The 14295-nt window shown below is 43.0% G+C and overlaps 1 protein-coding gene across 3 annotated transcripts in view; it reads left to right on the top strand.

Annotated features, from left to right (window-relative positions):
• Nucleotides 1–14295, top strand: part of TEDC1 (tubulin epsilon and delta complex 1) — a 166043-nt gene that overhangs the window by 106636 nt on the left and 45112 nt on the right. For all 3 annotated transcript variants that reach the window (XM_074960845.1, XM_074960844.1, XM_074960846.1), the window contains one exon: nucleotides 9520–9732. In XM_074960845.1, coding sequence (XP_074816946.1) covers nucleotides 9520–9732 — 213 coding nt within the window. The remainder of the gene's footprint in view (nucleotides 1–9519; nucleotides 9733–14295) is intronic.

Here is a 14295-nt window from a genome sequence, read left to right as displayed (position 1 = left end):
TTATTTAACATTTTTACAATGAATGGCCTCTTCTCTCCAGTCATCTATGCCAGCCAAGTCTCTTGGATTCTGGCTGTCACATTCCTCTTTCCTTTCTCTGTCTCCAGGCTTTATCTCATCTGCCAACTTGAAGACTTTATTTTCAGAACCCTTGAACTCACAAGCATGGAGGCAGAAGCCGTGTGAGAAAGGCCTGGTGTACACTCCATTCCAACAAAAATATATTCTATTCTCTTTGTCTCTTGCTCTCATACAGTTTTCTACCCAGCCCCTCACACCTTTCAACTTACCGTTTTAGGTTTATTTATCTTTCTAGTGTAACCAGTCATTAACAGATTTATATATTGAGCTCACCAGCATGTTCTATGCATGTGGAGTCCAGAACATCACAGAGACTGTGGTTCCAGTTAATGACTGGAGTGCAGGAAGTAAGTTTCTTCTTGTCCCCATCAGTATCACCTCTGTCTTACCAGTGTCCAGCTTTAGGCAACTGCTCTTAGTCCAGATGCTGTTTTTTGGCCAGGCACTGAGAAAACTGGAGGGGACAAATACAAACAGCATGCCAGACAGAACCATCAGCCAGCATGTAATGCTGTGTCAAAGTTCAGAGGGACATCTACAGAATCTTGGATAAGAGGAAGTCATCCACCTGAACAACCACTGCTGTCTTGGTTTTGTGCCCTGGCCTGAAATGTTGTTGAGAGGGATCTAGGATGCTGGCAACTGGTAGATCAAGTTGAAGTCCGTTCTTTTCCAGCTTCTCAGACAGCTTTTTCAAAAACAGTGGGCAATGTTTTGTGATATTGCTGGGGTTGCATATTAGTGTCTTAAGTGTTGACTGGAGTGATAGATTCCCTTCTTCACAGGAGATGTTGACTATCCCTGTTATCAGGAATATTAGATGTTTTCAACCCTTTCATTGGCCAGGACTGGCCTGCATTAGAGTGGCGGGTGGTGGCCTGGACTGTATTTTGACCTCAGGGACATCTTGTTGTCTGAGTGGGATGAATTCTTAGAAATAGGGTGGTGTTGGTCCAGTGCTCATCTTGCTGTACTTGGTGTCCCCAGAGTCTGTCCTGATGCAAGGGATCTTTGAGAAATGGTTTGATAGTTCATTGCAGCAAAGTGAGCATGGCTGAGCTCCGTGACCAGATGGAAGCAGTCTGTGAATTACAGGCCTGTGACAGAAGAGAAGTTGGTCTCTGCATTTTGAATGGTAATGACAAAAGTTTGTAAGATTTCCTTGTGCTGAAGTCCTCTCTGTGACAGATAGCATTCTGTGTTTGCCTTCATCAATGTCTGAGCCTGCTTTCTTCCTGATTTTTCTATGAGAACCATGCAAATCCAAAGAGGAATGTCCTTCCTTTACAGAGCATTGTTAGCAGAAGTCCGAGCCTGGTTGTCATGCTTTACTAATTCTTATGCCCCTTGGCTTCTAAATTCAGTAGAGTTCTCTGCGGAAACATCTGGAATTTGGCAGGGTCCTGATTAGGAATTAGGCAGGATATCCTAAATTGTCGTAGTGGGCCTAACAGAAATGTGACTTGATGATTTTCACAAATGGAAATTCACATAAATTTGTGTATAGTCTAAGCAAAGGTTGTACATGTATGAGACATTGAACACATTCTTGGGTGTCATAAAATAATAATAGAAGGCCTAAAATGGGAAGAGGAGTTGGAAGAGTAGTTCTAATGCAACAAGTATATTTTCTAATAGTTACAGAGCACAATTTTGAGAAGCGCAGTCAGGAAAGTAACTGAAATACTTTCCTTGAGGATTGTATTTTCTAAATGGACAACCTACCTAATTCTCAATTACTGAGAGACAGTCTCCACTCATTGATATATTTGCTTTCCACAACCAAATCTCTGCACAATTTTTCATGGCTGATGTATCCGAGTATTCGGATTTTAATATCTAAACTGTATTAAATCTATTCACCTAAAGTTGGGTTATTGCTGATTATGTATTTTATGTATCATATGACTTTTAAAAACAAACTTTGTATTTGTGGATAATCTAAGGACTATACCCAGATGTACAGACACTCTTTTCTCAATCTATGTATTATATACTTTTTTTAACATTAGCTTTAATAAAAAATTTAAATAGAGACACTAACTTGATCCACTTTGCTCTAGTAGAGAAGAACTGAAAGTATGAGACTAATAGGAAATCTTAGTATCAGTCACACATGGTGAACAATAGTTTACAGGATGTAGCCCTCCAAAGGAATTAGGTTCAAAAATGTATATTGTGAGGAATTAAACAAGTTAGTGAGCATGGAGCAATGGGAGGAGGAAGTGTTATCGCTCACAAGTGTGGAAGAAGATTGGAGCATTTAAAAAAGCACTATGGTCAAAGGACAACAGACTAAACTTCCCCAGAAATGGAGAATTCATGGAAAAAGTGACCATTTAAGGTATGTCTACACTGCAGTTAGACACCTGTGGCTGGCCTGTGCCAGCTGACTCTGGCTCATGGGGCTCAGCCTTAAAGGGCTGTTTAATTGATGTGTAGACATTTGGGCTGGGGCTGAAGTCCAAGCTCTGGGACTCTCCCACCTCACAGTGTCAAGCCCAAACGTCTACACTTCAGTTGAACAACCCCTTAGCCCAAGCCCACTGGCATGGGCCAGCCATGGGTTTTTAATTGACATACCCTCTTGCCGGGCTGCTCAAAGACGTGAACCTAGAAATGAAACTGTCCTAGAAATGAAGAAAGGGGGCAGGAACTAAATGAGACTAAATAAGGCTTGTAGGGGCAAGAAAAGGACAGCAAAATGTGTTAATGCTACCAAAGGGTTTAAGAATGGCTGTTACAAATCTGTCAGTATAAAAATGCTAGAGAGGAACGAGGCTCATTCAGTAGTGAGGGAGATTAATTAGGTTTCTAAAATAGCTCTGCTACTGAAATGCTTTCTAAAATTCTAGTATGAAAAATAGGGGGTGGGGTGGACTATATAATATGGATAATTAGCCATGAGAAATGAGGAGCTGTTGATAAAAAATGTTAAATTTGGGGATGGGGGCGGTAAAAAAAGTAATTCTATATAAATCAGCATGTCTAGATTACTTAAAATTAGACTGAATAAAGCCTTGGCTTAGAATTTTGCCTTAAATATTTAAATACTGAACTCTCTCAGTCTTAGGGGAAAATAATAGGGTATGATTGTGTAATTAAATACTATACCAAACAAATAGGTCTTATTATCACTAAATCAAAGATGGAAATTATGAAGGTTAATTTACCTACTGATTTTATGTACTTGGAAGGAGAAACCTTGAAAACTGTTAATAAATTTAATTATATGGGTAGCATAATTCGTGATACTGGTGACAGCATAGGTGAAGCAAGTGCCATATTTAAAAAAACTTAACACAGGATGAAAATCTAATGTGATTAGCAAAAACACCAAACTTAAAATCTTTAGAAGCTATGTCCTAAACATCCTCCAAGAATGAGTCCTGGAAAAATAAGTCAATCCAGCACAAACTTAATAGCTCCCAATGTATGTGTCAGCTTAGAATATTCAAAGTAAAAGAGACTGATAAAATAAGTAATGAAGAAGCACTAGAATGGGCATCATTACCGACAACAATACCAGAAGAGGTGTAATCAGGAAGGCCAAAACACAACTGGCGTTGCAGTTAGCAAGGGATGTGAAGGGTAACAAGAAGGTTTTCTACAGGTATGTTAGCAACAAGAAAAAGGTCAGGGAAAGTATGGGACCCTTAATGAATGGCAGAGGCAACCTAGTGACAGATGATGTGGAAAAAACTGAAGTACTCAATGCTTCTTTGGCGTCGGTCTTCGCAGATAAGTTCAGCTCTCACACTTCTGTCCTGTGCAAGTATGGTGAGGAGGTGAGCAGCCCTCAGTGATGAAAGAACAGGTTAAGGACTATTTAGAAAAGCTGGACATGCACAAGTCGATGGGTCCAGATCTAATGCATCCAAGGATGCTGAGGAAATTGGCTGATGTGATTGCAGAGCCATTGGCCATTATCTTGAAAACTCATGGCGACTGGGGGAGGTCCTGGACGATTGGAAAAAGGCAAATATAGTGCCCATCTTTAAAAAAGGGAAGAAAGAGAACCCAGAGAACTACACACTCACCTCAGTCCCTGGAAAAGTCATGGAGCAGGTCCTCACGGAAACCATTTTGAAGCAGTTGGAGGAGAGGAAGATGATCAGGAACAGTCAACATGGATTCACCACGGGCAAGTCATGCCTGACCAACCTGATTGCCTTCTATGATGCATTAGTAGGAGCATTGCCAGCAGATCGAGGGAAGTGATTATTCCCTTCTGTTCGGCACTGGTGAGGCCACATCTGGAGTATTGCGTCCAGTTTTGGGCCCCCACTACAGAACGGATGTGGACAAATTGGAGAGAGTCCAGCAGAGGGGCAATGAAAATGATCGGGGGGTTGGGGCACATGACTTACGAGGAGAGGTTGAGGGAACTGGGCTTGTTTGGTCTGCAGAAGAGAAGAGTGAGGGGGGATTTGATAGCATCCTTTAGCTACCTGAAGGGGGGTTCCAAAGAGGATGGAGCTAGGCTGTTCTCAGTGGTGGCAGATGACAGAACAAGGAGCAATGGTCTCAAGTTGCAGTGGGGGAGGTCTAGGTTGGATATTAGGAAATACTATTTCACTAGGAGGGTGGTGAAGCACTGGAATGGGTTACCTAGGGAGGTGGTGGAATCTCTATCCTTAGAGGTTTTTAAGACCCGACTTGACAAAGCCCTAGCTGGGATGCTTTAGTTGGGGTTGGTCCTGCATTGAGCAGGGGGTTGGACTAGATGACCTCCTGAGGTCTTTTCCAGCCCTAATCTTCTGTGATTCTAAGTAGTCCAGAAGAAGAGCTGGACATATTTGGCATATCTTTTAAGAATGCCAGATTATAGGCTACCTAAAAAATAATTTCTTTGGTGACCCCAGTGCAAGAGATGGATAGGCCTCCCTAGAGCAGTGGTGCGCAAATTTTTCCAGTCACGCCCTCCCTTATCCTTAAGAGTCTGTCCATGCCCCGCCTCCATTATTGCACAGCCAAGGCTACCTCAGCAGTGCGCTGCTTCTACCTTGCAGACAGGCTACATTGCTAGGGCAGGGCCAGTACCTCCTCCCTCAGGTTTTCAGGGTTGGGGAAGGTATGTGTGATGCTCCCTGGGGGTGGAGCCAGCACTGGGAGCAGAGGCTGCTGGGAACGGAAATCAGTGTGTCACATTGACCCACAGGCTGGGTTACCTGCTGAGGTGAGTACGGGGGGGTGAAGACTGTACTTCCTCCCTGGCCCCATGGGGGCTGGCCTGGGCCCCACTGTGTGGGGCTGGCACTAGCCGCCTAGCACTAACGCTCACCCCTGAACATTCCTCTGCACCCCCCTCGGGGTCACGCTCCATTTTGCCCACCACTGCCCTAGAGCACACTCTGTAGCACATTAATGGCTGAAGCAGCATCATTATGTCTGAATATAAACGACCTGGAAAAACGAGGCCAGGTTTCATTGATGGATCTTAGCAACCTTGTTTGGTTCTAATTGGGTTCAGCAGCTACCAAGGTGTTTCTAATCTCCTTATAGCGGGTCTGAAGGGCTTGCCCACAAGCCTCTCTCTAATCTGTCTATCCCTTCATAGAATACAGTATCAGTCCCCAAAGTATCTTCATGCTCCACACAGCAAAACACAAGGCATATAAGATCCAAGTGGGCTCTGCTGCTGACTTGCTGGAGACCTGTTGCTCTGAAATGATTAAGCCTCTCACGCTCTTAATTTCCTCCAGCTTCAGCAGCTGAGTTTTTACATTTCTGTAACAAAATAGCTGTGTGGTGAACTCCTCTATGTGCATGCATGCTGACTGCATTCATTTTCAGTGTGCAGCTAGCTAGCAGTTTGGAGAATTTTCAACTACAACTTCTCAGCTCTTCGTTTTCAAATGTTTGTAACATTGTTTTAAAATAAATTTTTAAATGTAATAAACAGATATTATTACAAAATATAGATATTAGTAAAAACGAGGAGTCCTTGTGGCACCTTAGAGACTAAAAAAAGTTTTTGGGCATAAGCTTTTGTGGGCTAGAACCCACTTCATCAGATGCATATTAGTAAAGTATTGGACAGCATTACTAAAGCAGTTATTAATGACTATTTCCATGTCAACTTGGAAAATTCAGATTTCAACCACTTTTGAGTTAAATATCAAAATGAAAGAACAGGACAAATATATTTTTTACCCTTTCAGCACTTAAAAATGCCTGAGAGGATTTTTGCCATCAAACAGAGACCAAGCATGGAAAACTTCAACTCTACAATTTTTATGTAAATGTCATTTTATAGTCTATCTAGCCTTGTCACATCTAGGGTACAGTACAGGCACCTCATTTCAAATGTTTGCAGCTTTTCTGCAGATGGTTTGTCAGTATTCTTGTTTTACAATTGTCACGTTCTTGAAGAGTGCTACAGTGGTTGAGCGTTCCCAACATTCAGGTACTTCACCCTTCCTCCAACTGAGGTTGCGCGGTTTGCAAAGGAGCATGACAGTGCCTTTTTTGCCATGTTTTAACAGTTCAGGCGGTATACCATCTGGACCAGGTGCCTTGTTATTTTTCAGAGACATGATTGTGGTTTCAGTTTCTGTTTCCACTATATGTTGTTAGTCTCTAAGGTGCCACAAATACTCCTTTTCTGTATGTTCTTTGTTGTTGTCTTTGCAGTTGATGGTCTCAGGGGAAAGTTGGGTCCATTTGACTCTTCACATTCAGTAGCTGATGAAAATATTCTTTTGATCTTTAGCTACTATATAGCTGACTTGTTACATGTTAACTTTATTGATAAGTAATCTAACTTCCTGAAAAAGTCCTCTTATGTTCCTTTTTTTAAAGTGTTTTTCAAGCTGTTAGCTTTTTCTCTGAAGCCACTCAGTTGTAGTCTTTTGGAGAGTGACTTTTAGTTCCTTGCTGAGCTTTCTGCATTTGTTTTTCTACTGAGGGTAGTCTTCAGTTTGCAGATGTTCTTGATACACTTCCGTTTTTAATTCTTGATAGGTTTTGGGGTTTGCAAAGGTTGAGTGGATTTCCTGCTAGTGGATCTTGCTGGTGAGTCAAAACTGGCAGGAACAACCCCATGGTACCTTAAGTGGGGATCAGACTAGGCCACAATTCCAATGTGCTTCTCCAATCTTCTCATGGGGCAACATGGGCACCCTCAATGGGTAACTGATAGGAGGGGCTGCCTAAACTTGGCGTGGCTGGGAGTCTAGGTACTCTCTCAAGCCAAAAAACTGACAAAATGAGCAAAAATCAAAACATCCATACTGGTTCAGATGACGCCCAGCCTTAAAAGGTCCATGCCAGTAGTTTGGGAACTTTGGCAGTTGTGAAAAGTTTGCTAGGAAAGAACAGATTGCACAGTACCAAAATGAATGCACATTGGAACATGGAATGTGAGAATGCAATATGAACTGACATGGCTACAACTACACTGCAAAGCAGGAATGTTAATTGGTGAACTTGAAACTAGAGCTGCATCCTTTCCCATAGACATTCTCAGTATTTGTGAACCCCACTGGACAGGAAGTAGCAAATTCTCCATAAAGCATTGTAAAATCATTTTACAATGAAAAGATAGCGTTCACGGAGAAGGCATTTGTCACATTCTGGCATGCAAGTGAGGGGCTGTGTCACTGCCTGCCCCACAACGTGGGTGCTGTAGTTCCAAACCTGGGCCATGCACTAACAGCCTAAGAGCATGCAGGTCACTTCCTGTGTGTGTAACCACAGACCTGGTCCAGCAACTGTGACCCCAGCAGCCTGTCAGCAACTCTCCAGTCACACTCTGGCTTCAACCACCCTTGGTTACTGCCTGCAGAGTGACCCCAATACACTACCAATCCCAAATTTCCCCAAAATGTGCATTCTGCACTGTCCCACCCTCTCCTGGGCAGTTCAGGTATTAAAAGTCCATTGCCCCTGTAAAAGGCCAATATTCAACAGTTTACTTCTTTAGCTGGAGTTACCAAACAGATCAGTTTAAACACAACAATGGATTAGTTTAGGTTAAAAATAAAACAAGTTTATTTAATTACAAAGAGAGAGATTTTAAGTGAGTACAGTATAAGGTATTAAAGTCAGGAATGGTTACAAGAAAAATAAAGATAAGACGATTCCTAGTAGCTAGAATTTAAGAAGCTAGAATTGGTTCAAGGTAAAAATCCTTACCACAGGTTCCCAGCAAAAGGGCTGACCAAATTCTCAGGTCAGGAACTCTCCACAAAGTCAAAGGGCTGGTTCCTTCGTCTTCTAAGGTGCATGAGAGAGATAGAGCTCTCTGTTTTCTGCTCCTTTTTTTTTTATAGTTCAGTGAACCTTTGAAGTGGATTCTTCTGAGGGCTACCCCTCAAAACAAAGTTTAGTCAAACTGTAAAGAACGTGACTTGGAGTCTAGTGGTGAAGAAGGCTCCGTGTTCTTTCTTTTCACCCCCCTGTATTTGCTGTAATGCAAATTTGCCTGGTCACCTGCCAACTCCTCTTCCTGCTGCCTTGAGGACCATGTTTACTACATATATGTAAATTGAGGTAAACAGACGTGCCTTGGTTTATGATAGATCTAGGTCCGGATTTACACCATGCGAACCCCTAAGCACCCCTGGGTGGATGGGCAGCTGCGGGGGCCCCAGCTCTGCACTTCCCCCCACCGCCCGCAGGAGCTCAGAGGTCGACAGAAGAATGCTTCCATTGACCTAACTACCAGTGCTTGGGGAGGTGGAGTTCATATAGCAGCAGACAAACCCCTTCCATTGCTGCGTCTACACTATGGAGTTATGCTGGCATAGCTATGACATTGTAGCTATGTTATTACAGTCCCTGTAGTGTAGACATGGCCTTAGATAGCCATTGTGCACTGAATTCAAGACTGATGCTTGTATGGGTAAGATTTAAGACAAAACAGATTAACTGTTTTAGGACAGAGTTTGAAATAATCACTACTCACTTTGAGTGCAGTAATTATATTAATAATCCTTAAAATATATATATATATATATATATATATATATATATATATATATATATATATATATATATATATATATATATAATTCTCTCTCTAGTCCTGACATTTGAACATAGAGGTCATAAAGAGAACACCCCTTCCTCAGAACTCTGGAGGCCATGTTCAGAGCTTCTGAAGCACTGATCTGTGACCATCTTACATTCCATGGATTGTGTTTGGTTTCAATAACAGCAATGCAGTATAGCTTACAGTAGGCAGTTTCCTGTCCGTTGGGTGTTTGCTAATTCAGAAATACCTTAAAACATGTATTTATTAGCAAGCTGAGCAGGTTCTGTTCAGTAATAGTACTGTTTTTTTAAATATGTGGAGTAACTGTGTCTGAGATCAGCACAGTCAATTCACAGTAGGTTCTTAAAATTAAATATTGGGGAAACACATGGCAAGCAAATTATTTCCGGTTGGTACTATAAAGTTAATGAACTTTTACCATGTATTTTTCCCTTTAGGAAACTGTATTAGATACCCTATCTGAAGATGCAAATACATTCAAGTCAGAAGATGTTTGTAAAGAGAAAAACACTTTGCCAAATGCTAACTTGTGTTGCCACATTGCTAGCAATATTATTGGAGAAATTGACAAATTGACCAAAGATCTAGTGACTCTACATGATGGGCTGCATGAGCTAGTAACTTGCAAGAAGTCAGCATGGTATGAAAAGGTAAGGATTGTATTTATTTCTTGACTTAAGGAAAATACCTCATTGTTCCATTTTATTGTCATGGACAAGATGACTACTACTGTGCATGAACCATGAGCTGATTCTCACCACAGAACTCCTGTGACTCTTACTATGATTATTTATTACTTTTTTCAGATAATGCCCACAGAGTGTTAAGTGCTTTTCAAACAAAAAATAAGGTACAGTCCCAACCCCAATGAGGTTATGTTCAGAAACCAGACAGATGATGTGGTCCCTACTCCAATGAGGATACATTCTGAAACCAGACAGATGTGCTTGCATTGTGAGGGGAGGAGTAAGAGGATAGAGACTATGGAGGAGAGGGAGGCAGGAGAGGATGGGATCATTGGGCCTAATGGAGGGGAAGAAGAGGACATCAGATGGGAAATCGTAGTGTTTGTGGTGGTGGCAAAGGAGGAGAGGTCATGTCAGGTGTTAAGGCTGAATCCCCACTCTGTCACTTCGAGTGCAGAAGGTGGGGGCCCACAAGGATTCTAAAAATTAATACTGAAGGGGAAGAAGAGGACATCAGATGGGAAATCGTAGTGTTTGTGGTGGTGGCAAAGGAGGAGAGGTTAATCAAAGAGAAAAGTGTGGGAGGTCATGTCAGATGTTAAGGCTGAATCCCCACTCTGTCACTTCGAGTGCAGAAGGTGGGGGCCCACAAGGATTCTAAAAATTAATACTGGAGGGGAAGAAGAGGACATCAGATGGGAAATCGTAGTGTTTGTGGTGGTGGCAAAGGAGGAGAGGTTAATCAAAGAGAAAAGTGTGGGAGGTCATGTCAGATGTTAAGACTGAATCCCCACTCTGTCACTTCGAGTGCAGAAGGTGGGGGCCCACAAGGATTCTAAAAATTAACACTGGCCACTCCAAGTTTGTATTAAACTCCCAAGGTTACAGCTTTTCTTGGCTTGGTAAACGCTGCCACTACCTAAATGCAAAAAATCACACCTTTGAACCCAGGAAGGAGCACTTGGGAATTCCTCCCTGTGTGGTACCCTCAAGCCCTCCCCGGGGGGAAGAGCTGAGAAAGAAAACAAGTTGCCACCAGCTAATCAAACAGTATATGCACAAACCTCTTAGGACACCAAAAATCCAATCCTGTTCTTAAAAAAGGTAAATTTTATTAAAAACAAAAAGGAAAAAACTACATTTGGAACTTAGGCTTTTGCTAGATTTTAAAAGAGCAATTCCAAAAATTAAGCACCCAAAATAGCTTTCTTGGGGGTTCAGTTTAAAGGTTACAAGCAAACAAAAGCATCTGGGGTTAGCACAGAGGAGTCCACAAGCCTTAAAAAATAAACAGAAATAAACCTAACTGCATCTTCTAAACATTCCCTGCCTTCCAATGATTCCTTCTAGATATGGAAGATAATTTTTCATACCTGGTTCAAACCTTACACATCATTCCTGCTTATAGCATTGCTGCTCCGTGTCCCTGCAGCCCAGAGAGAACAACAGACAAAGGGGGGAAAACCAGGAGTACTTGTGGCACCTTAGAGACTAACAAATACACTAAAGTCTCTAAGGTGCCACAAGTACTCCTGTTTTTTTTTTTGCGGATACATACTAACACGGCTGCTACTCTGAGACAAAGGGAGTTTCTTTCCCAATTCTAAAAAGTTCTACCTTTCCATTGGCTCTTTTGGTGAGGTGCCCACTTCCTTTTTTTTTTTTTTTTTTTTATTAACCTGTGGGCTTGTTAACCCTTTACAGGTAAAGCAAGTAGAGAACAGCTACCAAGAGGAATTTTATAGCTAACTGGCTGGCTGGGTGTCCATAAAAGGGAGCTACCCCCACTCCATTTATGACAGCAGGTCTTGTCAGTTTTCACTGAGAGGGAGTCTCCTAGAGATGGCTGAGGAAGTTGAGGGAGGAGGTTTTCAGAAGGGAGTGGAAGGTTGCAATGAGGTAAAAGGAATTGAGTGGGAGTCAGCAAGAGAGGAATAGTGTTGCTTGCCCAGGAATACAGTAGAACTGAAGGAGAAGAGAACACAGTTGAAGTGGAAGAAGTCTTTGTGGCCAGTGGACTTTCTCCAGGGGCATTCAGTGGCCAGGAGCAGGAGAACATTGGGAGTGAGCCAAGGTTGTGGGGTTAGCGAGATGGACTTCGTGGTGGGACAGGCAAAAGAACCAAGTGTAGTGGAAGGTTTGGACATCTGACTCTGCTGAGGAGAGGGATGAGAGAACTGGGGACGGGTGGGAGTGTGGAAGAGAAGTCCTAGAAGTTGATGGATTGGAGCTCATGACAAGGCCAGGTGGAGGTAGGTGAATCAGGGAATGTGTGTGTTAAGGATCTGGTGGTGGTTGTAGAGGGGGAACTCAGATATTCGGAAATGGTGAGGGGCGCAGGTGTAATGAAGACAAGGATGGGTAAGTGGCCCTTTTGACAAGTGGGTTGATCCAGGGTTGAAGGTCAAATGAGTCAGAGGGTGAGGAAGACAGGATGTTGAGGTGTCAGGCAGGAGGCTTAAGTCATGAAGGATGACTGTCATGAGAGGAAGAGACAGCAATCAAAATCCAAGAAGTTGGTTGGAAAAACTGCAGGGTGAAAGACAATAGGGCATGGGGAGAATAGAGGCTAATGGAGTGTTGCTCAAGAGAGTGAGGTAGAAGTTGCTGATATATGGATAACAGGTACATGAACCATTTTGGGGTGACGGGTGTGAGAGGAGAGGTCACCACAGGAGAGAGCATCTGTGGAGAGAGCGTCATGTGGGATCAAAAAGCAAGGGAGATGGTTGCAGTTTTGCATGGGGTAGACCTAGCTCTTTCCCTTTGTTTGGCTGCTTTGTACGGGCTGACCACTGTTTCTAAAGCTGTGATTGCATTGGCCAACCAATAGCATTCTTCTGTTGAATGGGAAAATCTACTTTAAAGCAATGAGAGAGCTGAGATTTTGAACTTTAAAAAATAAAATTCCAGTGTATGGTTCCTGGAGCAAAGTAAACTCTGACTTCTATATATATATTACTATAAATGCTGTTAAATACTGCCTTCATATTAAATAATATTAATGCCGTAATAATGTTGTATATTTAAAATCTCCACTTTAAGATTGCATTAATGTAACTTTTGGGGTTTCATTTCCTTACTTTTATAAAAGAAAAAAGTAAGGATTCATTAATTGCACACTGAAATAAATGTCCTGGATTTGTGTACTTGATTGATGTCCTGGTCATACATTGCAGTATGTCTGAGGTTCAGTGAATGTAATGGAAGGTATAACCATTTAAACAAAGGTAGTACAGTGAGATGTGGTGTTAAAAGGATGGTTTATCAGAAGTGCCACCCCTTCCACATCCTACAAAGAACCATTCTGTAACACTAGGGGTATGTCTACACTACGGAATAAGGTCGAATTTATAGAAGTTGGTTTTTTAGAAATCGGTTTTATATATTCGAGTGTGTGTGTCCCCACAGAAAATGCTCTAAGTGCATTAAGTGCATTAACTCGGCGGAGTGCTTCCACAGTACTGAGGCTAGAGTCGACTTCCGGAGCGTTGCACTGTGGGTAGCTATCCCACAGTTCCCGCAGTCTCCGCTGCCCATTGGAATTCTGGGTTGAGATCCCAATGCCTGATGGGGCTAAAACATTGTCGCGGGTGGTTCTGGGTACATATAGTCAGTCCCCCCTTCCCTCCCTCCCTCCCTCCCTCCCTCCGTGAAAGCAAGGGCAGACAATCGTTTCGCGCCTTTTTTCCTGAGTTACCTGTGCGGACGCCATACCACCGCAAGCATGGAGCCCGCTCAGGTAACCGTCACCGTATGTCTCCTGGGTGCTGGCAGACGCAGTACTGCATTGCTACACAGTAGCAGCAACCCATTGCCTTGTGGCAGCAGACGGTACAATACGACTGGTAGCCGTCATCCTCATGTCCAAGGTGCTCCTGGCCGCGTCGGCTGGGAGCGCCTGGGCAGACATGGGCGCAGGGACTAAATTTGGAGTGACTTGACCAGGTCATTGTCTTTAGTCCTGCAGTCAGTCCTATTGAACCATCTTATGGTGAGCAGGCAGGCAATATGGATTGCTAGCAGTCCTATTGTACCGTCTTCTGCCGAGCAGCCATGAGATGTGGATGGCATGCAGTCCTTCTGCACCGTCTGCTGCCAGCCAAAGATGTAAAAGATAGATGGAGTGGATCAAAACAAGAAATAGACTAGATTTGTTTTGTACTCATTTGCCTCCTCCCCCGTCTAGGGGACTCATTCCTCTAGGTCACACTGCAGTCACTCACAGAGAAGGTGCAGCGAGGTAAATCTAGCCATGTATCAATCAGAGGCCAGGCTAACCTCCTTGTTCCAATAAGAATAATAACTTAGGTGCACCATTTCTTATTGGAACCCTCCGTGAAGTCCTGCCTGAAATACTCCTTGATGTAAAGCCACCCCCTTTGTTGATTTTAGCTCCCTGAAGCCAACCCTGTAAGCCGTGTCGTCAGTCGCCCCTCCCTCCATCAGAGCAACGGCAGACAATCATTCCGCGCCTTTTTTCTGTGCGGACGATATACCAAGGCAAGCATGGAGGCCGCTCAGCTC

The sequence above is a fragment of the Natator depressus genome, chromosome 8, assembly GCF_965152275.1.
Source record: "Natator depressus isolate rNatDep1 chromosome 8, rNatDep2.hap1, whole genome shotgun sequence".
Taxonomy (NCBI): domain Eukaryota; kingdom Metazoa; phylum Chordata; order Testudines; family Cheloniidae; genus Natator; species Natator depressus.
This window is presented reverse-complemented; position numbering and strand designations above follow the sequence as displayed.